This window comes from Triticum aestivum, chromosome 2D (genome assembly GCF_018294505.1).
Source record: "Triticum aestivum cultivar Chinese Spring chromosome 2D, IWGSC CS RefSeq v2.1, whole genome shotgun sequence".
NCBI lineage: Eukaryota > Viridiplantae > Streptophyta > Magnoliopsida > Poales > Poaceae > Triticum > Triticum aestivum.
Genome location: NC_057799.1, coordinates 35,799,785 through 35,814,468, shown reverse-complemented (window position 1 = coordinate 35,814,468; position 14,684 = coordinate 35,799,785). Strand labels below are relative to the sequence as shown.

At 45.1% G+C, this 14,684-nt stretch overlaps 1 protein-coding gene across 1 annotated transcript; it reads right to left on the bottom strand.

Moving 5' to 3' along the window:
• Positions 1-12,040: 12,040 nt before the first annotated feature.
• LOC123051354 (putative F-box protein At1g19160) lies at positions 12,041-14,337 on the bottom strand. Its single transcript, XM_044474218.1, has 2 exons — positions 14,036-14,337; positions 12,041-13,504 (listed from the first exon to the last, which is right to left on the bottom strand). Exon 2 carries the CDS (start codon positions 13,476-13,478, stop codon positions 12,258-12,260), a length of 1,221 nt encoding a protein of 406 aa, XP_044330153.1. The 5' UTR covers positions 13,479-13,504; positions 14,036-14,337; the 3' UTR covers positions 12,041-12,257.
• Positions 14,338-14,684: the final 347 nt, after the last annotated feature.

The window sequence follows — 14,684 nt, the reverse complement described above, 5'->3', positions numbered from 1 at the left end:
GTATCTGATGGGATCTCTCTCCCGCGATATCCTTGCACAGGTCGCTGCAGACGCCGGCCGAAGTCTGGAGCACCATCCACGCCATGTTTGCCGCCCAGAGTCAAGCCCAAGCCATCAACACCCACATCGAGCTCACTAACCTAAAAAAGGTAACATGACCATGGCTGAATATCTTGGCAGGATCAAAAGTCTCACCGATGAAGTCGCGTGCACTGTTGCGGCCCTCTCCGATCCGGAAATCGTCTCCAAGCTCCTCGCTGGCTTGGACATGGAGTACAATCCGGTCGTTTCCGCACTTGTTGCTCGTGTGGAACCCATCACCGTCCAGGAGCTGTACAGCCAGCTACTGAGCTTCGACGTGTGCCTCACCCTTCTTCATGGCGGCGACCTACGACAGTCCTCGGCCAACTTTGTTGCTCGTGGTCGCGGTCACCAGGGGCAGAACCGTGGCGGCGGCCGCGGACGCGGTGCTCCTCAGGGCGACGGCGCTCGCTCTGGTGGGGGCTACGGCTACAACAATGGGGGGCGGCTACAACAACTCCAACAGCAGCGGCGGCGGCTTCAACTCCAACAATAGTCGCCGTCCTATAGCTCCGCATCCTCGTCCCCGATGCCAGCTCTGCAAGAAATCCGGACATGAGGTCATGGATTGCTAGCACCACTACGATGAGAATTTTGCCCCTGACGCTCGCCATGTTGGTGCTACCATGCGTGAACAAGCAGGAGAAGGCGTCTGGTACATTGACTCTGGCGCCACCGATCATGTCACCAATGAACTAGAGCAACTTGCTCTTCGCGAGAGGTACCATGGCGCTGATCAGATCCATACTGCAAGTGGAGGAGGTATGGACATTTGCCACATTGGTCAAGCTTCAATTAATTCCCCTAACCTTAAACATGATCTCATTCTTAAGGATGTTCTTCATGTCCCACAAGCTGATAAAAACCTTGCATCCATGTCTCGTATAGCCACCGATAATAATGTTTTCTTTGAAACTCACCCTCGTTACACTACTAGGGAAAAGCCTATACACAAAATCTTACCAGCAGCGTGCTCTAAAATAAGGCGCTGCTGCTAACTAGCAGTAGCGCGCGCACAAACCTCACCGCTGAAATAAATTTATCAGTAGCGTGCCCGCTCTAAGACGCGCTACTGCTACAATTGCCACGACGCCGCCGCGAGGCTAGTTCTAGCAGCAGTGCGCTAACATGAAGAGCGCTACTACTAGGGACCATAGCAGTAGCGCATTTACGCAATAACCGCTATTGCTAAGTTTACTAAAAAAATTAGTCCCACCTCGCTTCGTGAAGAGAGTTTGTACCACCTTAAATATGTTACTTCTCAAACTTTCACAACCACTTGGTCTTCATTGAACTCTATGTGTAGAATTTGTGGCCGCAATATGAGTCTTCACCAGTTCCTAAACTGGTGAGGACTCCTATTGACAAATCAGATTGTACACAAAAAGATCATTGATGATCAATGTATTTTTATGTCTATTTTTACATGCTGACACATAGCAGTAGCGCGTTCTGTGTGAAAGGCGCTACTGCTAGGTCGTTTAGCAGTAGCGCCTTTTGCTGTAGCGCGCTACTGCTAAGTCATTCCATCACCCCCACTCTCCAGCCTATCCGATCCACTCACGCACTCACACTCACCCAATCTCGCCCTCAACCCCCCACGCCGGTCCTCCCCCGTCGCCCCTCCTCCGATCTGCGCCGCCGCCACTCCTCCTCCTCGCTGGACTCGGTACCGGCCTCCTCCTCCGTCCTCCCTCTAGTCGCCGCTGGCCGGTCCCTCCTCGCTCCGCCTTCCTCCTCCGTCCTCCCTCCACTCACCGCCGGCTGGCCCCTCCTCGCTCCGTCTTCCTCCTCCGTCCGACTCTCTTCTCCCTCCTTGAGTCGACCCTCCTACTCCCTCCTCCCTCCTCCATCCACAACCCCTCCTTCCTGCTACATTTTGATTTAGTAGGCTAGTTGATTTAGTTGATTTAGAACATTTTGATTTAGTTGATTTAGAACATCTTGATTTAGTTGATTTAGTAGGCTAGTTGATTTAGTTGGTTTAGAACATTTTGATTTAGTTGATTTAGTATGCTAGTGGATTTAGTGGGCGGGGCACTATACTTTGTGTGATAAACACGGTGTACGTATGGAACATGGTTTAGATTATGAATATCTAGTTGATTTAGTAGGCTAGTTGATTTAGTTGATTTAGAACATTTTGATTTAGTTGATTCAGTATGCTAGTGGATTTAGTAGGCTAGTTGATTTAGTTGATTTAGTATGCACCATTTTATTGTACATGGATAGGTAGATGCTTTTGTTTTTTAGTAATAAGATATTTTTTGGCAAAATGTAGGTGCCAATTTAGTTAAATTTGCCACTTGTTTTTTTAATCAATTATCTTAGGCAAATAGGGGCCAAATGAGATGAAATGTCTTGGTTGGTGGTACCCTTATTTGGTACATATTTGTGAAAAGTTTTTTCCGCAATAGGTGCCATCGAAATGCTTTGTCCATAAAATTGCTTCTTGCGGAAGAACCAAAAATATCACATGCTACTGTTTTTCTTTCCTGTGAAGTGAATCGTTAATCCTTTGCTAATATTGCTTTAGGAAAATGGCGCCACCACCACCACCACTATGTCGACTGTGCAAGTCAAGGTGCGCCAGCAGCCTTGCAACTGGCAAGTTGTTCGGCATCTACTTCCAGCCGAGTTTTCGTCATGCGGCGGTAAGAAATTAGATGAAATGTAACAACTATTTTATTTTTAGTGTTGGCATTACTGCATTGTGTCATTTTGCTTTTTTTACACATATCGTCCCATGCAATGTGAGGTTGAAATTCAACAAGCTGACAGGAGACACTGTGACATTTGAGGCTCCTGGGGGGCCGTACACTATGGAGGTCAAGAAAGGACGCAATATGTCGCAGATTGGAGGAGATGGATGGGCCCGTTTCCTTGCCCACATGCGTCTTACTGGTGGTGAGTTGATCAGCTTCTCCTTCAGAGCAGAAAGACCCAAACTGGCTGTCATTTATCTCAACCTGGTGGAAGATGACGAAGATGATGAAGATGACAAAGATGATGAAGATAATGAGGACCCACTCGATGAAGATGATGAGAACCCACTTCATGAAGCCATCATAGCTCGAAGAATGAGGCTGAGCGAGGAGGAGGTGTGCAACCTATGGGACATAATTCCGCCACGTGATGACTTTGTTGGGGTGCCATTCGTGACCCGCTTGACAAGTACCATGGTCGATCGGCATGAAATGGTATGTTATACGTACTGCCTGTAGTAATTTGATGATATATATATGCTTTATTGTTATACTTACAAATGCAAATTATTCGATGATATGCTTAGTGAATCCGATGATATGCTTAGTGTAGAGTCCAATGATATGCTTTGTGGAATCTAGTCGATGATATGCTTTAGTGTAGAGTCTAATCACATGCTCTTATTAGTGTAGAATCCAAGGGACTATTAATAGTGTAGATAATCCATATATACTTATTAGTAGAATTCATGATCAGCTTCTCCTTTAGTGTAGAAATCTAGACTTAATAGAAATATATTTGCAAGAGTATGTGCGAGGCTATTTATTAATTGATATGTTTTTCTTATTCAGAAATTGCCAAAGAATCTATCTGTGAGTTGTGGTATCGAGCCTGATGAAGAAGGCTCAGCTGGACTATGCCTTACCGCAAGGGGCTCTGTCACCACCTGTACTTACCGCATGGACACAGACAGTCGCACACACTTAAACTCGGTTGGGTGGAAGAGATTCCTCGTTGGCAAGAATCTTCGTGTTGGACAGGCCATCCTAATTACTATCAGGAACACCCACCGCCCAGGCTTGAGAATGATGATCGTCGTCGATATCATCTAGAACTACATGTGTGTGTGTGTGTGTGTGTGGCTATATCATCTAGAACTACATATGATGATCGTCGTCGATATCATGTAGAACTACATATGATGATCGTCGTCGATATTATCTAAAACTACATATGATGATCGTCGTCGATATCACCTTATACTGCTTGAGGATGCATGTTGAGTATATATGAAATTATTATCTAGTACTCCCTCCGTTCCAAATTACTCGTCGTGGTTTTAGTTCAAATTTGAACTAAAACCACGACGAGTAGAACTAAAACCACGACGAGTAATTTGGAACCGAGGGAGTACTACCTAGTACCTATAATGCTTTATGAAATTGATATCTAGTAGTACCTAGTATCTGGAAATTGCTGTTTATTGAAGCTGAAACGGAGTAGGAAGCCGGGGGGGGGGGGGGGAATGATGAAAGATATAGCAGTAGCGCGGGGCCAGGAAATCACTACAGCTTATTAATAGTAGCGCGTTCCGGAAACAGGCTGCTGATACATTCCATAGTAGTAGCGCGGGTACAGACCACACTACTACTAACAGTTAGCTGTAGCGCCTTATTGGTAGCGTGGCTGCCCGCGCTGCTGATAGCCTCAAAACCCGCGCTACTACTAGGGTTTTCCCTAGTAGTGTTATTTTTTCATCAAGGATCGGGCAACGAGGGAACTTCTCCATCACGGCAGATGCATTGGGGGGTCTCTACCCCATCACATCCGGAGCACTTAGTCGCCGGCGTCGTCAATTCTACTCCTTCATCAAACCCTCTTTGGAAAGGTGGCATCAACGATTAGGACATCCATCTTCAGTCATAGTGAAACAAGTAGTTAATAAAGACAAACTCCCTTTGTCACAAAGTTCCATTAGTGAGTCTATTTGTGAAGCTTGTCAATGTGCCGAGAGTCACCAGCTTCCATATCCCAAGTCTTATAGTGTTTCTCATGCTCCTTTAGAGCTTATTTTTAGTGATGTATGGGGCCATGCCGAAGATTCTTTTGGAAGAAAAAAATATTATGTGAGTTTCATTGATGACTACAACAAGTTTACTTGAATTTATTTAATCAAGTATAAATCTAAAGTTTTTTCTATCTTTCAAGAATTCCAGAAACTCGTTGAAAGACAATTTGATAGAAAAATTATGTCAGTCCAAAGTGAGTGGGGAGGGGAGTATGAGAAACTCAACTCCTTCTTCCGGAGCATTGGCATTGCTCATCATGTGTCATGTCCTCACGCACATCAACAGAATGGCTCTGCTGAGCGCAAACACCGCCACATAGTCGAAGTTGGCCTCTCCCTTCTAGCTCATGCTTCCATGCCTCTCAAATATTGGGATGAAGCGTTTATTCCGCCACTTATCTTATCAATAGGCTTCCTAGCAAAGTCATTGGCAACTCTACTCCATTAGAGCGCTTGTACCATCAAAAACCTGATTACAACTATCTTAGATTTTTTGGGTCTGCTTGCTATCCCAATTTGCGTCCATACAACCATCATAAGCTTGAATTTCGATCTACTCAGTGTGTTTTCCTAGGTTATAGCAATCTTCATAAAGGGTATAAGTGTCTTGAAGTTTCCACCGGACGCATCTATATTTCTCGTGATGTTGTTTTTGATGAGACAGTTTTTCCTTTTGCCAAACTTCATCCTAATGCGGGAGCTTTACTTCGTGCTGAAATTGCACTTTTATCTGATTCTGATGCACCTTCTGATCACGGGGGAGAATTAATTGAACTTGATCATGTGCAAAAATCCACAGGAAATTCTGGTTCTCTTGCAATTTCTACTAATCCAAACTGTGATTTTATGTGTGAGGAAACAAACAAGGGAGGCGCGGAACACAATGCAGATTTGGCTGACGACACGCGATCCCAGGCGGATCCACGCGCTCAGCCTGCCGCTGTCAGCGCGCGATCCCAGGACGATCGGCTCGTGGGCCTGGACTCACGTGGGCAGGCGGCCGACCGTGCAGCCAGGGTGGAGCCCACTGGTCCTGACGCGTCGCCTCGCGCCACGTCTCCGCGCCTTGAGCCACCCGCCAGCCCATGTGCGGGAAGGGGCGAATCCCCTGTCGCCGCGTCACCGCGGGCCTAGCGGCCGACCATGGGCGCGTGTCTGGCCCCACAATGGCCAGCCGCGTGGGTTCCCGACTAGCCGGGCGCCAGATTCCGCCTCGGATCAGGAGCCGACAGATTTGCTCCCTGCCTTGGATAGAGAACCGGCTAGATCTTCTGTGGCCAATACAGCTCTACTAGGATCACGTGTACCACCATCCGCAGCAACTGCTCATGTGTCTTCTACAACTTCTCTTTGGCAAACAAGGTCCCGGTCAGGTATTGTCAAAGAAAAACAGTACAATGATGGTACTATAAGGTATGACAAAACTAAACGTGCCTTTCTTACCACTACCGGTGAACCAATTCATTTGCATGATGCCCTTGCTAACAAGGATTGGAAGGAAGCTATGGATAATGAATATGATGCACTTATGAAAAATAAGACTTGGCACCTGGTACCACCAAAACATGGAGACAATATTATTGACTGTAAATGGGTGTACAAGATAAAAAGAAAGTATGATGGAAGCATGGACAGATATAAGGCTAGGTTAGTTGCAAAGGTTTTAAACAGAGGTTTGGAATTGACTATGAAGATACCTTTAGTCCTGTTGTTAAGTCTGCTACTATTCGACTTGTTTTGTCTATTGCTATTTCCAGAGGTTGGAGTTTAAGAAAGCTAGATGTTCAGAACGTGTTTCTTCATGGTGTTCTTGAGGAAGAAGTGTTCATGAGGCAACCACCAGGTTATGAGGATCACAGCACACCACATTATGTTTGTAAATTGGATAAAGCATTATATGGTTTGAAACAGGCACCAAGAGCTTGGTATTTCAGATTGAGCATGCAATTGCAACACCTTGGGTTCATACCATCCAAGGCAGATACCTCATTGTTCTTCTCTAACAAAGGCAATGTTACTATTTTTGTGCTTGTTTATGTTGATGATATAAATGTTGCTAGCTCGAGTACAGAAGCCACTACCTGTTTGCTTAAGGATTTGAAATTAGAGTTTGCCCTTAAAGATTTGGGTGATCTTCACTATTTTCTTGGAATAGAGGTTAAGAAAATCAAAGATGGCATACTCCTCTCACAAGAGAAGTACACAACTGGTATTCTCAGAAGAGTTGGATTGGAGAAGTGCAAACCGGTCAGTACACCAATCTCTACCTCAGAAAGTCTCACAATTGAAAGTGGAGAAGTTCTTGCACTAGAGGATGCAACAAATTATAGGAGTGTTGTAGGTGCCTTACAGTATTTAACTCTTACTCGTCCTGATATCTCCTATTCAGTGAAGAAGGTATGACAATACTTACATGCACCTAGAACTACTCACTGGACTGCAGTTAAGAGAATTTTAAGATATCTTAAATATTCAGAGGGCCTTGGATTGCAAATTTACCAAGTCCTCTTCTCTGCTTGTAACCGCATATTCAGATGCAGACTGGGCAGGGTGTGCTGATGATAGGAGATCTACAGGTGGTTTTGCTGTATTTCTGGGAACAAATCTTGTGTCGTGGAGCGTAAGAAAACAGGCCACTGTTTCGAGATCGAGTACAGAGGCCGAATATAAAGCCTTGGCAAATGCTACGACTGAGGTAATGTGGATACAGATACTACTCTATGAGCTTGGAATCAAGGCTCCTCAGGCTGCGAGATTACGGTGTGACAACATTGGTGCAACCTATCTCCCAGCCAATCCTGTTTTCCATGCACGAACAAAACATATTGAAGTTGATTTTCACTTCGTCAGAGAAAGAGTAGCTCGGAAGTTGCTTGAGATCAAGTTTATTCCTACAGGAGATCAACTTGCAGATGGGTTTACAAAACCTCTCACTATGCAAGGATTGGAGAAGTTCACATACAATCTCAACCTTGGTAAAGCTACATGAGGTTTAGATTGAGGAGGAGTGTTAGAATTACAACTGTATAGAGATAGGTCTCCTGTTTAACTTGTAGTCCTTCTCTATCTCTTCTTCTCTCCCGTATCTCTTGTTGCCATATATATATATATATATATATATATATATATATATATATATATATATATATATATATATATATATATATATATATATATATATATATATATATATATATATATATATATATATATATATATATATATATATATATATATATATAGGCACCTAGGTGCCTGGGCACCTTGTTTGGGTCAACCCGTTAAGCATTTGGATGTAAGTGACGTGCATCATTATTGATTTTTTTCCTAATTTACTCCATGCAAGACTTTCCATATATACGAGATAGCATTAAGCGTTTAATTTTTTTCCTAGTTTACTCGCATTCTTTCTACCGTGACACTTTTTACGCATACAATTCAAATAAATTAGATTCGGCAACCATCTGATCATCTACGTTCAATTTTGAATCATTTTTTCTACTTGAACTTAAGACATGTACATGTACGTGTTCCTAATTTCCTTTTACGTAATAAAAATATTTGTTCATACACACATACCTGATACCCATGTGTACATATTATTAGACCGTGATACCAGTTGATGGGTATCTAATTAAAATATGTACAAGTTGGTGTTGGTATTATACTTAATAAAAATATACACATACCTACAATATATTATGTAACAAAAAATACACACATACTCGTGGTATTATACCTAACAATAATATTCCGGAATATACCTAATGATAATATACCAGTTGGTGGGTATTATACCAATTGTTGGGTATTATACCTAATGAAAATATTTATGGGTGTTGGTATACCTAATGAAAATATTTATGTGTTGGGTACATATTATTAGACGATACCAATTATTGGGTATCATATACAATTATTTGCGCCTATGTACTTCAAAAATAAGTAGATATAATAACTACATATTTTTGGGGTATGTACTCATGCATTTCACATAAAAATACCCGGGTATTATAATACCCGGGTATTATCCCAATTGTTGGGTATTATACCTAATGAAAATATTTATGGGTGTTGGTATACCTAATGAAAATATTTATGTGTTGGGTACATATTATTAGACGATACTAATTATTGGGTATCATATACAATTATCTGCGCCTATGTACTTCAAAAATAAGTAGTTATAATACCTACGTATTTTTGGGGTATGTACTCATGCATTTCACGTCGGGGTATGTAGTTATAGGAAAATATGATGAGTACGCCCATACCTAAAAAATATCGAGTACTTTCAATTTTGTGTATCCATAGATATTTGAAATATGCAGTTGAGTATTATACCTAACGAAAATATTCATGTATGGGTGTTATACCTAATCAAAATGTACACATAGCCGGGTATTCATCCAATAAAAATATACACATACTTAAGATACGCTTGTGTACACTTTGGTAATTCAGTCAAAATACGAATCGTGCATACCGTGCTAACTACGAATAGTTTTTCCTACATTCCTACGGAGTATCACATTAATTTCTAATTTCTATCTCCTGTTATGTCTATCAACATGCAATGTTGCCATGCATGCTACTTTTTTCTTTCCCACGAAAGGACTCTTGCCATGTATGGTGCATGGAGTCATATTTATGGCATTTTTTTGCAGGGTATATTTATGGCATTCAATAAGTATTTATGCCACAATTAATTTGATCGGAAATTTGTAATGGAATAACCCGTTAACAACAATACCCGTTACAACAGCACACATCTAAATGCGATCGAGTGGTGGAAAGGCAAGGAGCCTGGACACCTAGGTGCCCCAAACTGTTACCCGGTATATATCAATGCGGCCCGAGACAAAGTGTTCAACGCTTTCCAACCTATTTTACAGCGGCAACGCTTCCCGGGCGCCACCTAGCGCTCACGAATGATCTTCTCATCTTGCTCCTGCGCCGCATGCCCAATTCCTCTATATGTGTGGGATCCTGCATCTGCGAGCTCAATTCCTCTATATGTGTGGGATTTCGTTCTCCTTTTGCAGTATCTTCTATCCTTGGCGGGAGGGAAATTTCAGCCCTACCCGTTTCCCTCGCAGCCGGCGCCGTGGCCTCCCGAGCTCGATTCCGGCCAAATCTCGTCGTCGCCGCCGCCACACACCGGCACAGCCACCCACCGCTCGACGCTGGCCATCGGCGCAGCAGCAACGCGCTAGCTACCTAGCTAGCCGTGTACGTGTTTTGCTAGCTAGCGCGAGCGAGGCGCGAGCAGGAGCTCGACCGCGTCCGACGTGATGCATGTCAACAGCGACGGCGGGAGGAGCCTCCGGCGATGACGCCACAGCAAGAGCTCGGCCGACGCGAGCACGACATGTGAATTGAAAGACCCAATTGTAATTTAGATTGCGTTTTTAGAGGGGTTTATGTAATTTTGCCGGAAACACAATTTTTTTTACAGGATCTGTTCTGGCGAAACAAAAGTTGTACCGTAAAAACGTGAAAAGGCGTTTTGAGGTATCCTGTAAACCACAATAATAGCGGTAGTTTTGGCAAAAATGCCAAAGCGAGGCCGAGCTCCATGGGACCTTAATATTGAGAAATCCATATTTTTAAGGTTTAATCTTTTTTAAAAGAAATACACATATATACCCATGCGTGTAAATTTTTATGATGAAATAAGTTTAAATGAGAGCTACCCAAAACTCGTCATGAAATTTTACACACATATCCATTACATCCTTGTGTATGTGTACATTTTCAGATTTTTTTGAAACTGAGAAATTTCAATTTTCAATTTTTAAAATTAAAGCCTCCATGAAGATCGACCACCAAAATCCCCTACTCTAGTGTTAGTCAAAAAGGTAAGTCCTCGTCAGGATTCATTTCAGTAACTATAGGCTGGTTAAAGGCAGCAGAGTATATGGTGCGGTGCCATTGCCACTGCCCTACTACATCTCCTCAACAAACGGATGCCACTGCCACTCCTCACTATTGGAGGCGCCGCCACTGTCCGATCCAAAGCACCGGACCTGGGTTTCTCTGGGTCTTCGGTGCTCAAAGGGGGGCACAGATAGAGGCATGGCGACGCCTCCAATAAGGGAATGACACCCGTGAGTGCTGCTGCTGCCTGCATCGGCAAGCCGAGTAGGTATTGTATTTCGCCAAGCATGAGTCTGAGCAGTCTCAAATTCACCGGGTTGGGATCCGGAGATGAGGAGGTTAGGACATATAGGTCGGAGACGTCGCCGTTTGTGTGCCATTTGTGATATGTTCCTTCTGGGTATGGTTGTCAATATAGAACAGAGCGTCGCTCTCTGATGGTTAGCTTTGCGGGAGCACAAGCTGCCCACCCTAATTCGAGTCTTAACTCTGCCACTGGTGCTCAGGTGTTTTCTTCTATAAAAATATGCCACTAAGGGCTAGTCCTGACTGGTCTAATTTTTTTAGTATCCAGATATATCTTCTTACGAAGATGCTCATATGGTTACTTTGTGTAGTTAACTGTGTACTTGTGCGGAGTAAGAGCGAGCTATCATTATCAGTTTCATGGCTGGAAACCTGAAAGGCTATTGATGATGGACAATTTTTTCCCGGATCGACTGCAAAACTGGAACAGGCCAGCCCTGTTGCGTCGTTGAGTACAAGTAATTTTTTCGGCAAGGATCGACGCAACGTTGGAGGCATGAAGACAATCTCGAAATTCGCTGGGTTTTCCAACTGACACCATGTAGTCAAGTTACAAAAATCTTTTATCCTGGAAAAGATGAACAAAGAATCATCATATCCATCTTGCTCCAGGAGAGCACATCTTCAACAAGTTTCTTTGTTAACCCCAAGAAAGGAGGGAAGAAAAGGCCCTAGCAGTACTTCCAACACACTGACTAAAGAACCAAGGATTCTTTTCCTTCATAAGAAGCACTGATGATGATACGCACGGCTATGCAAGTATGCCTGGAATAACATTTCACATGAAGAACAGGTGCAACCTGTGAAACTTAAAAAGTTACAACCACATTGCACGCCGGACAGTAGAAATCAAACAAATGGCATATACAAGAGATCCACAATAACATTCCAGCAGCAAAAAGATGCATTCGCTCAAAGAGCATGACCAAGAGCGGATCACTCATCTGAACGCTGCCATCTGTGCATCTTAACCATGCCAATACTGAAGTAGATTTGGGAGGCGGCGAGGAACAGTAGTAAAAAAGTTATTAATGTCATACATCGATACTCCATAGTTCATAACATTAACAAGATGATCAGGACATCATAAAAAGCACAAAATCATGATAGCGACCATCCAAAACGACATGCTTGACTGGTAGTACAGGTAAGAAGAGCTAGGAACAAGAGGCATGCTCCCAGTCCAAGAGAAAAGCAAACCAGATGTCATGACCTTTCAGGCATGCCCTGTGGAGAATGGATGCTCCTCATATTCTTCTTGCATCATATCATGGCCTGGAATCGGAACAATGCTCTCTTGGAGGCGGTGGTGCGTAAGCGACATGCAGTACTGACTCTTTCCAATGCTCACAATACCTAAGAACTTGCCATCAATATCCCAGCGCAACACATTTTTCATATTAAACGCGATCAGCAGCTCACGCTCGTTTAGCACAACCATATTGTCCAAATACTGCACTGTTGAATCAAGTGGTCTTCTCTTTTTCTTTTTGAAAGAAGTTAGATAAAGTTGTCTTGATGCCTCTACCATTGACAGGTCAATCCGGTACTTGAAAGCCCAGATTTCAGCCTTGTAATCCTGCATCACCCAGACATCCATAGAAGACCTTTCACTCGAGCTGCACCAGAAAGCAAGCGTCTCCTCCATGTCGAACAGCTTCCAGTTACAGTATGGCTGGGAATGGATGGAACCGTGCATCCACCGAAATGACTCCGCTTCTGTGTCAAACACAATAATGTTTACGCCGCCTCCCGTAATGTTGCCGTAACTGAAAAGACCCCAGTGCAGGCTGCCATGGTGGTGGACTGGTGGTGAAGAGTACAGCAGCTTGCTCAGTAAATCCTGTTCCGCTGAAGGTGATGAGAGTGTTGACATTCCGACACTGATTTGCCTCGGCCTGTCAGATCCCACCGTGAGGACGTATAAGCTGGAGTTAGACAAGTGGTCTGGGCGTGAGACCCAGAGCACCCTATACTCTTCAGTTGAATGGTGGCAGTAGAAACCGACTATGGTGTTGTACTCCCTCTCAGGCCGCGGCAGGAGAGCACACTTGCGGATGACGGGGTTGCAGATGTAGAACTTGTATCCCTGAGAGACGACAAGGAAGCCATCACAAGCGCCTCTGAGGCGATTTTGGGAAAGTGGCTTGTAGCCCGGGAGGAAAGGCCAGAGCTGCTGCTGGTGGAGGGCTTTCACGGCACCGGCATCACGGAGAACGACGAGGCTGGCCGGCCGCCCTTGCCCGTCGACAATGGGGAGCAACGGCTGGCAGCGGCGGTGCTCGAGCATGAATGCAGGCGTGGATGTCGCGCTGCGCCATGACTTGCTGACGGCACGGCAGCGGCCGACGTCTTTGGGCGGCAACCTGATGAGTATCTTGTCAACGATTTCCTCGGGCAGGTCCTCAAGCAGGGTTGCGCCTCTCTTGCCGGGCATCGTAGTGCTCCGTCGAGTCCGGTCAGCTGAAAAGAGGGGACAAGCTTTAGTCCTCCGCCCACACGGCTAGCTCCTTCAGAGGAGAGCAGCTTAATATCAAGAAGACAAGCAAGTAAACTGCTGGTAGAAAGCTTAGCTCTTGCATTGAACAGTAATGGCAATTACAGGGGTATCTATACAGGACTTGAGACAGGTGCAGGTGCTGGGCGTGGAGAGTGGATGCAACCAAAGACTTGGGTGTCTGCTGGAAACAGAGTGATGATAACTAGCGAAAACAGAGTGAGTCACGCACGGCTAAACTGAATCATGTACACTGTACTGTACTGAAGCCAACACACTATAGCCCAACTAATGAACTAAACTACACGAGGTAGGCTTATGAGACGGGTTTACCCTCGGAGAGTCCAGCTCCAGCGGCGGCGGCGGCGGCGAGCTATGTGCGCATCGCGAGCGTGTTCCGTCGCCTCTAATCTGAGCGCAACTGCCGATTGTATGTACGGAAACATGAAGAGGGATAGAGAGGGACGGCGGCTAGTTTGGGCCGCGAAGGTGCTCACCTGCGTCGGCGATGAAGCGAGGCAGAGCAGCAGCTCGGTTGGTGACCCAGGCAGGGCAGGGCGGGGGTGTCAAACTGTGTCGGGGCCGTGCTCGTCCGCGCTCAGGCACCCGACATGGAGGAGGCCATAGCCCGAGGAGCCGACTGCGGAGCGGAGGCGAGCGAGCTCGATCCGGAGGAGCCGCGGCGGCGACGGCGACGGCGACGGCGAGGCGGATCCCCTTCCCTTCCGTTCCCTTCCCTTGGAGAGAGAGAGAGGGAGAGTGAGCGAGGAAAAATTAGGGTGGGGAATTTCCGGTCGCAGGAGGAGTCCTTTTTTTTCGGCTGTCTCTCCTTTTCTCCGCTCCAAACTGGGCCGCGTCCACCCAACAAAACTATCCGGCCCCAAGCTCCCTCCATACACAAAGCCTGCTACTCCCACAAGGCAGATCTTATTCGGCGTATAGATTTCTCAAAAAAGAAAAAATCGGCGCATATGTAGCGAGAGCAACTAATTAAGAGATAACCTATTCTCAAAACAAAAAAATATATATATATTAAGGGGTAACCCTAGTGGAATCCACGGGATTTGGGGCTCCAACGCCAGGGCCACAACATTGGGGACCTCCACCAGAGGGACATGCAAAAATCAATTGTGGACGCTGCCGTGT

What these genes read in the sequence shown, in the direction of transcription:
- LOC123051354 (XM_044474218.1), bottom strand. Translation starts at nt 13,478, where the DNA reads ATGCCCGGCAAGAGAGGCGCAACCCTGCTTGAGGACCTGCCCGAGGAA.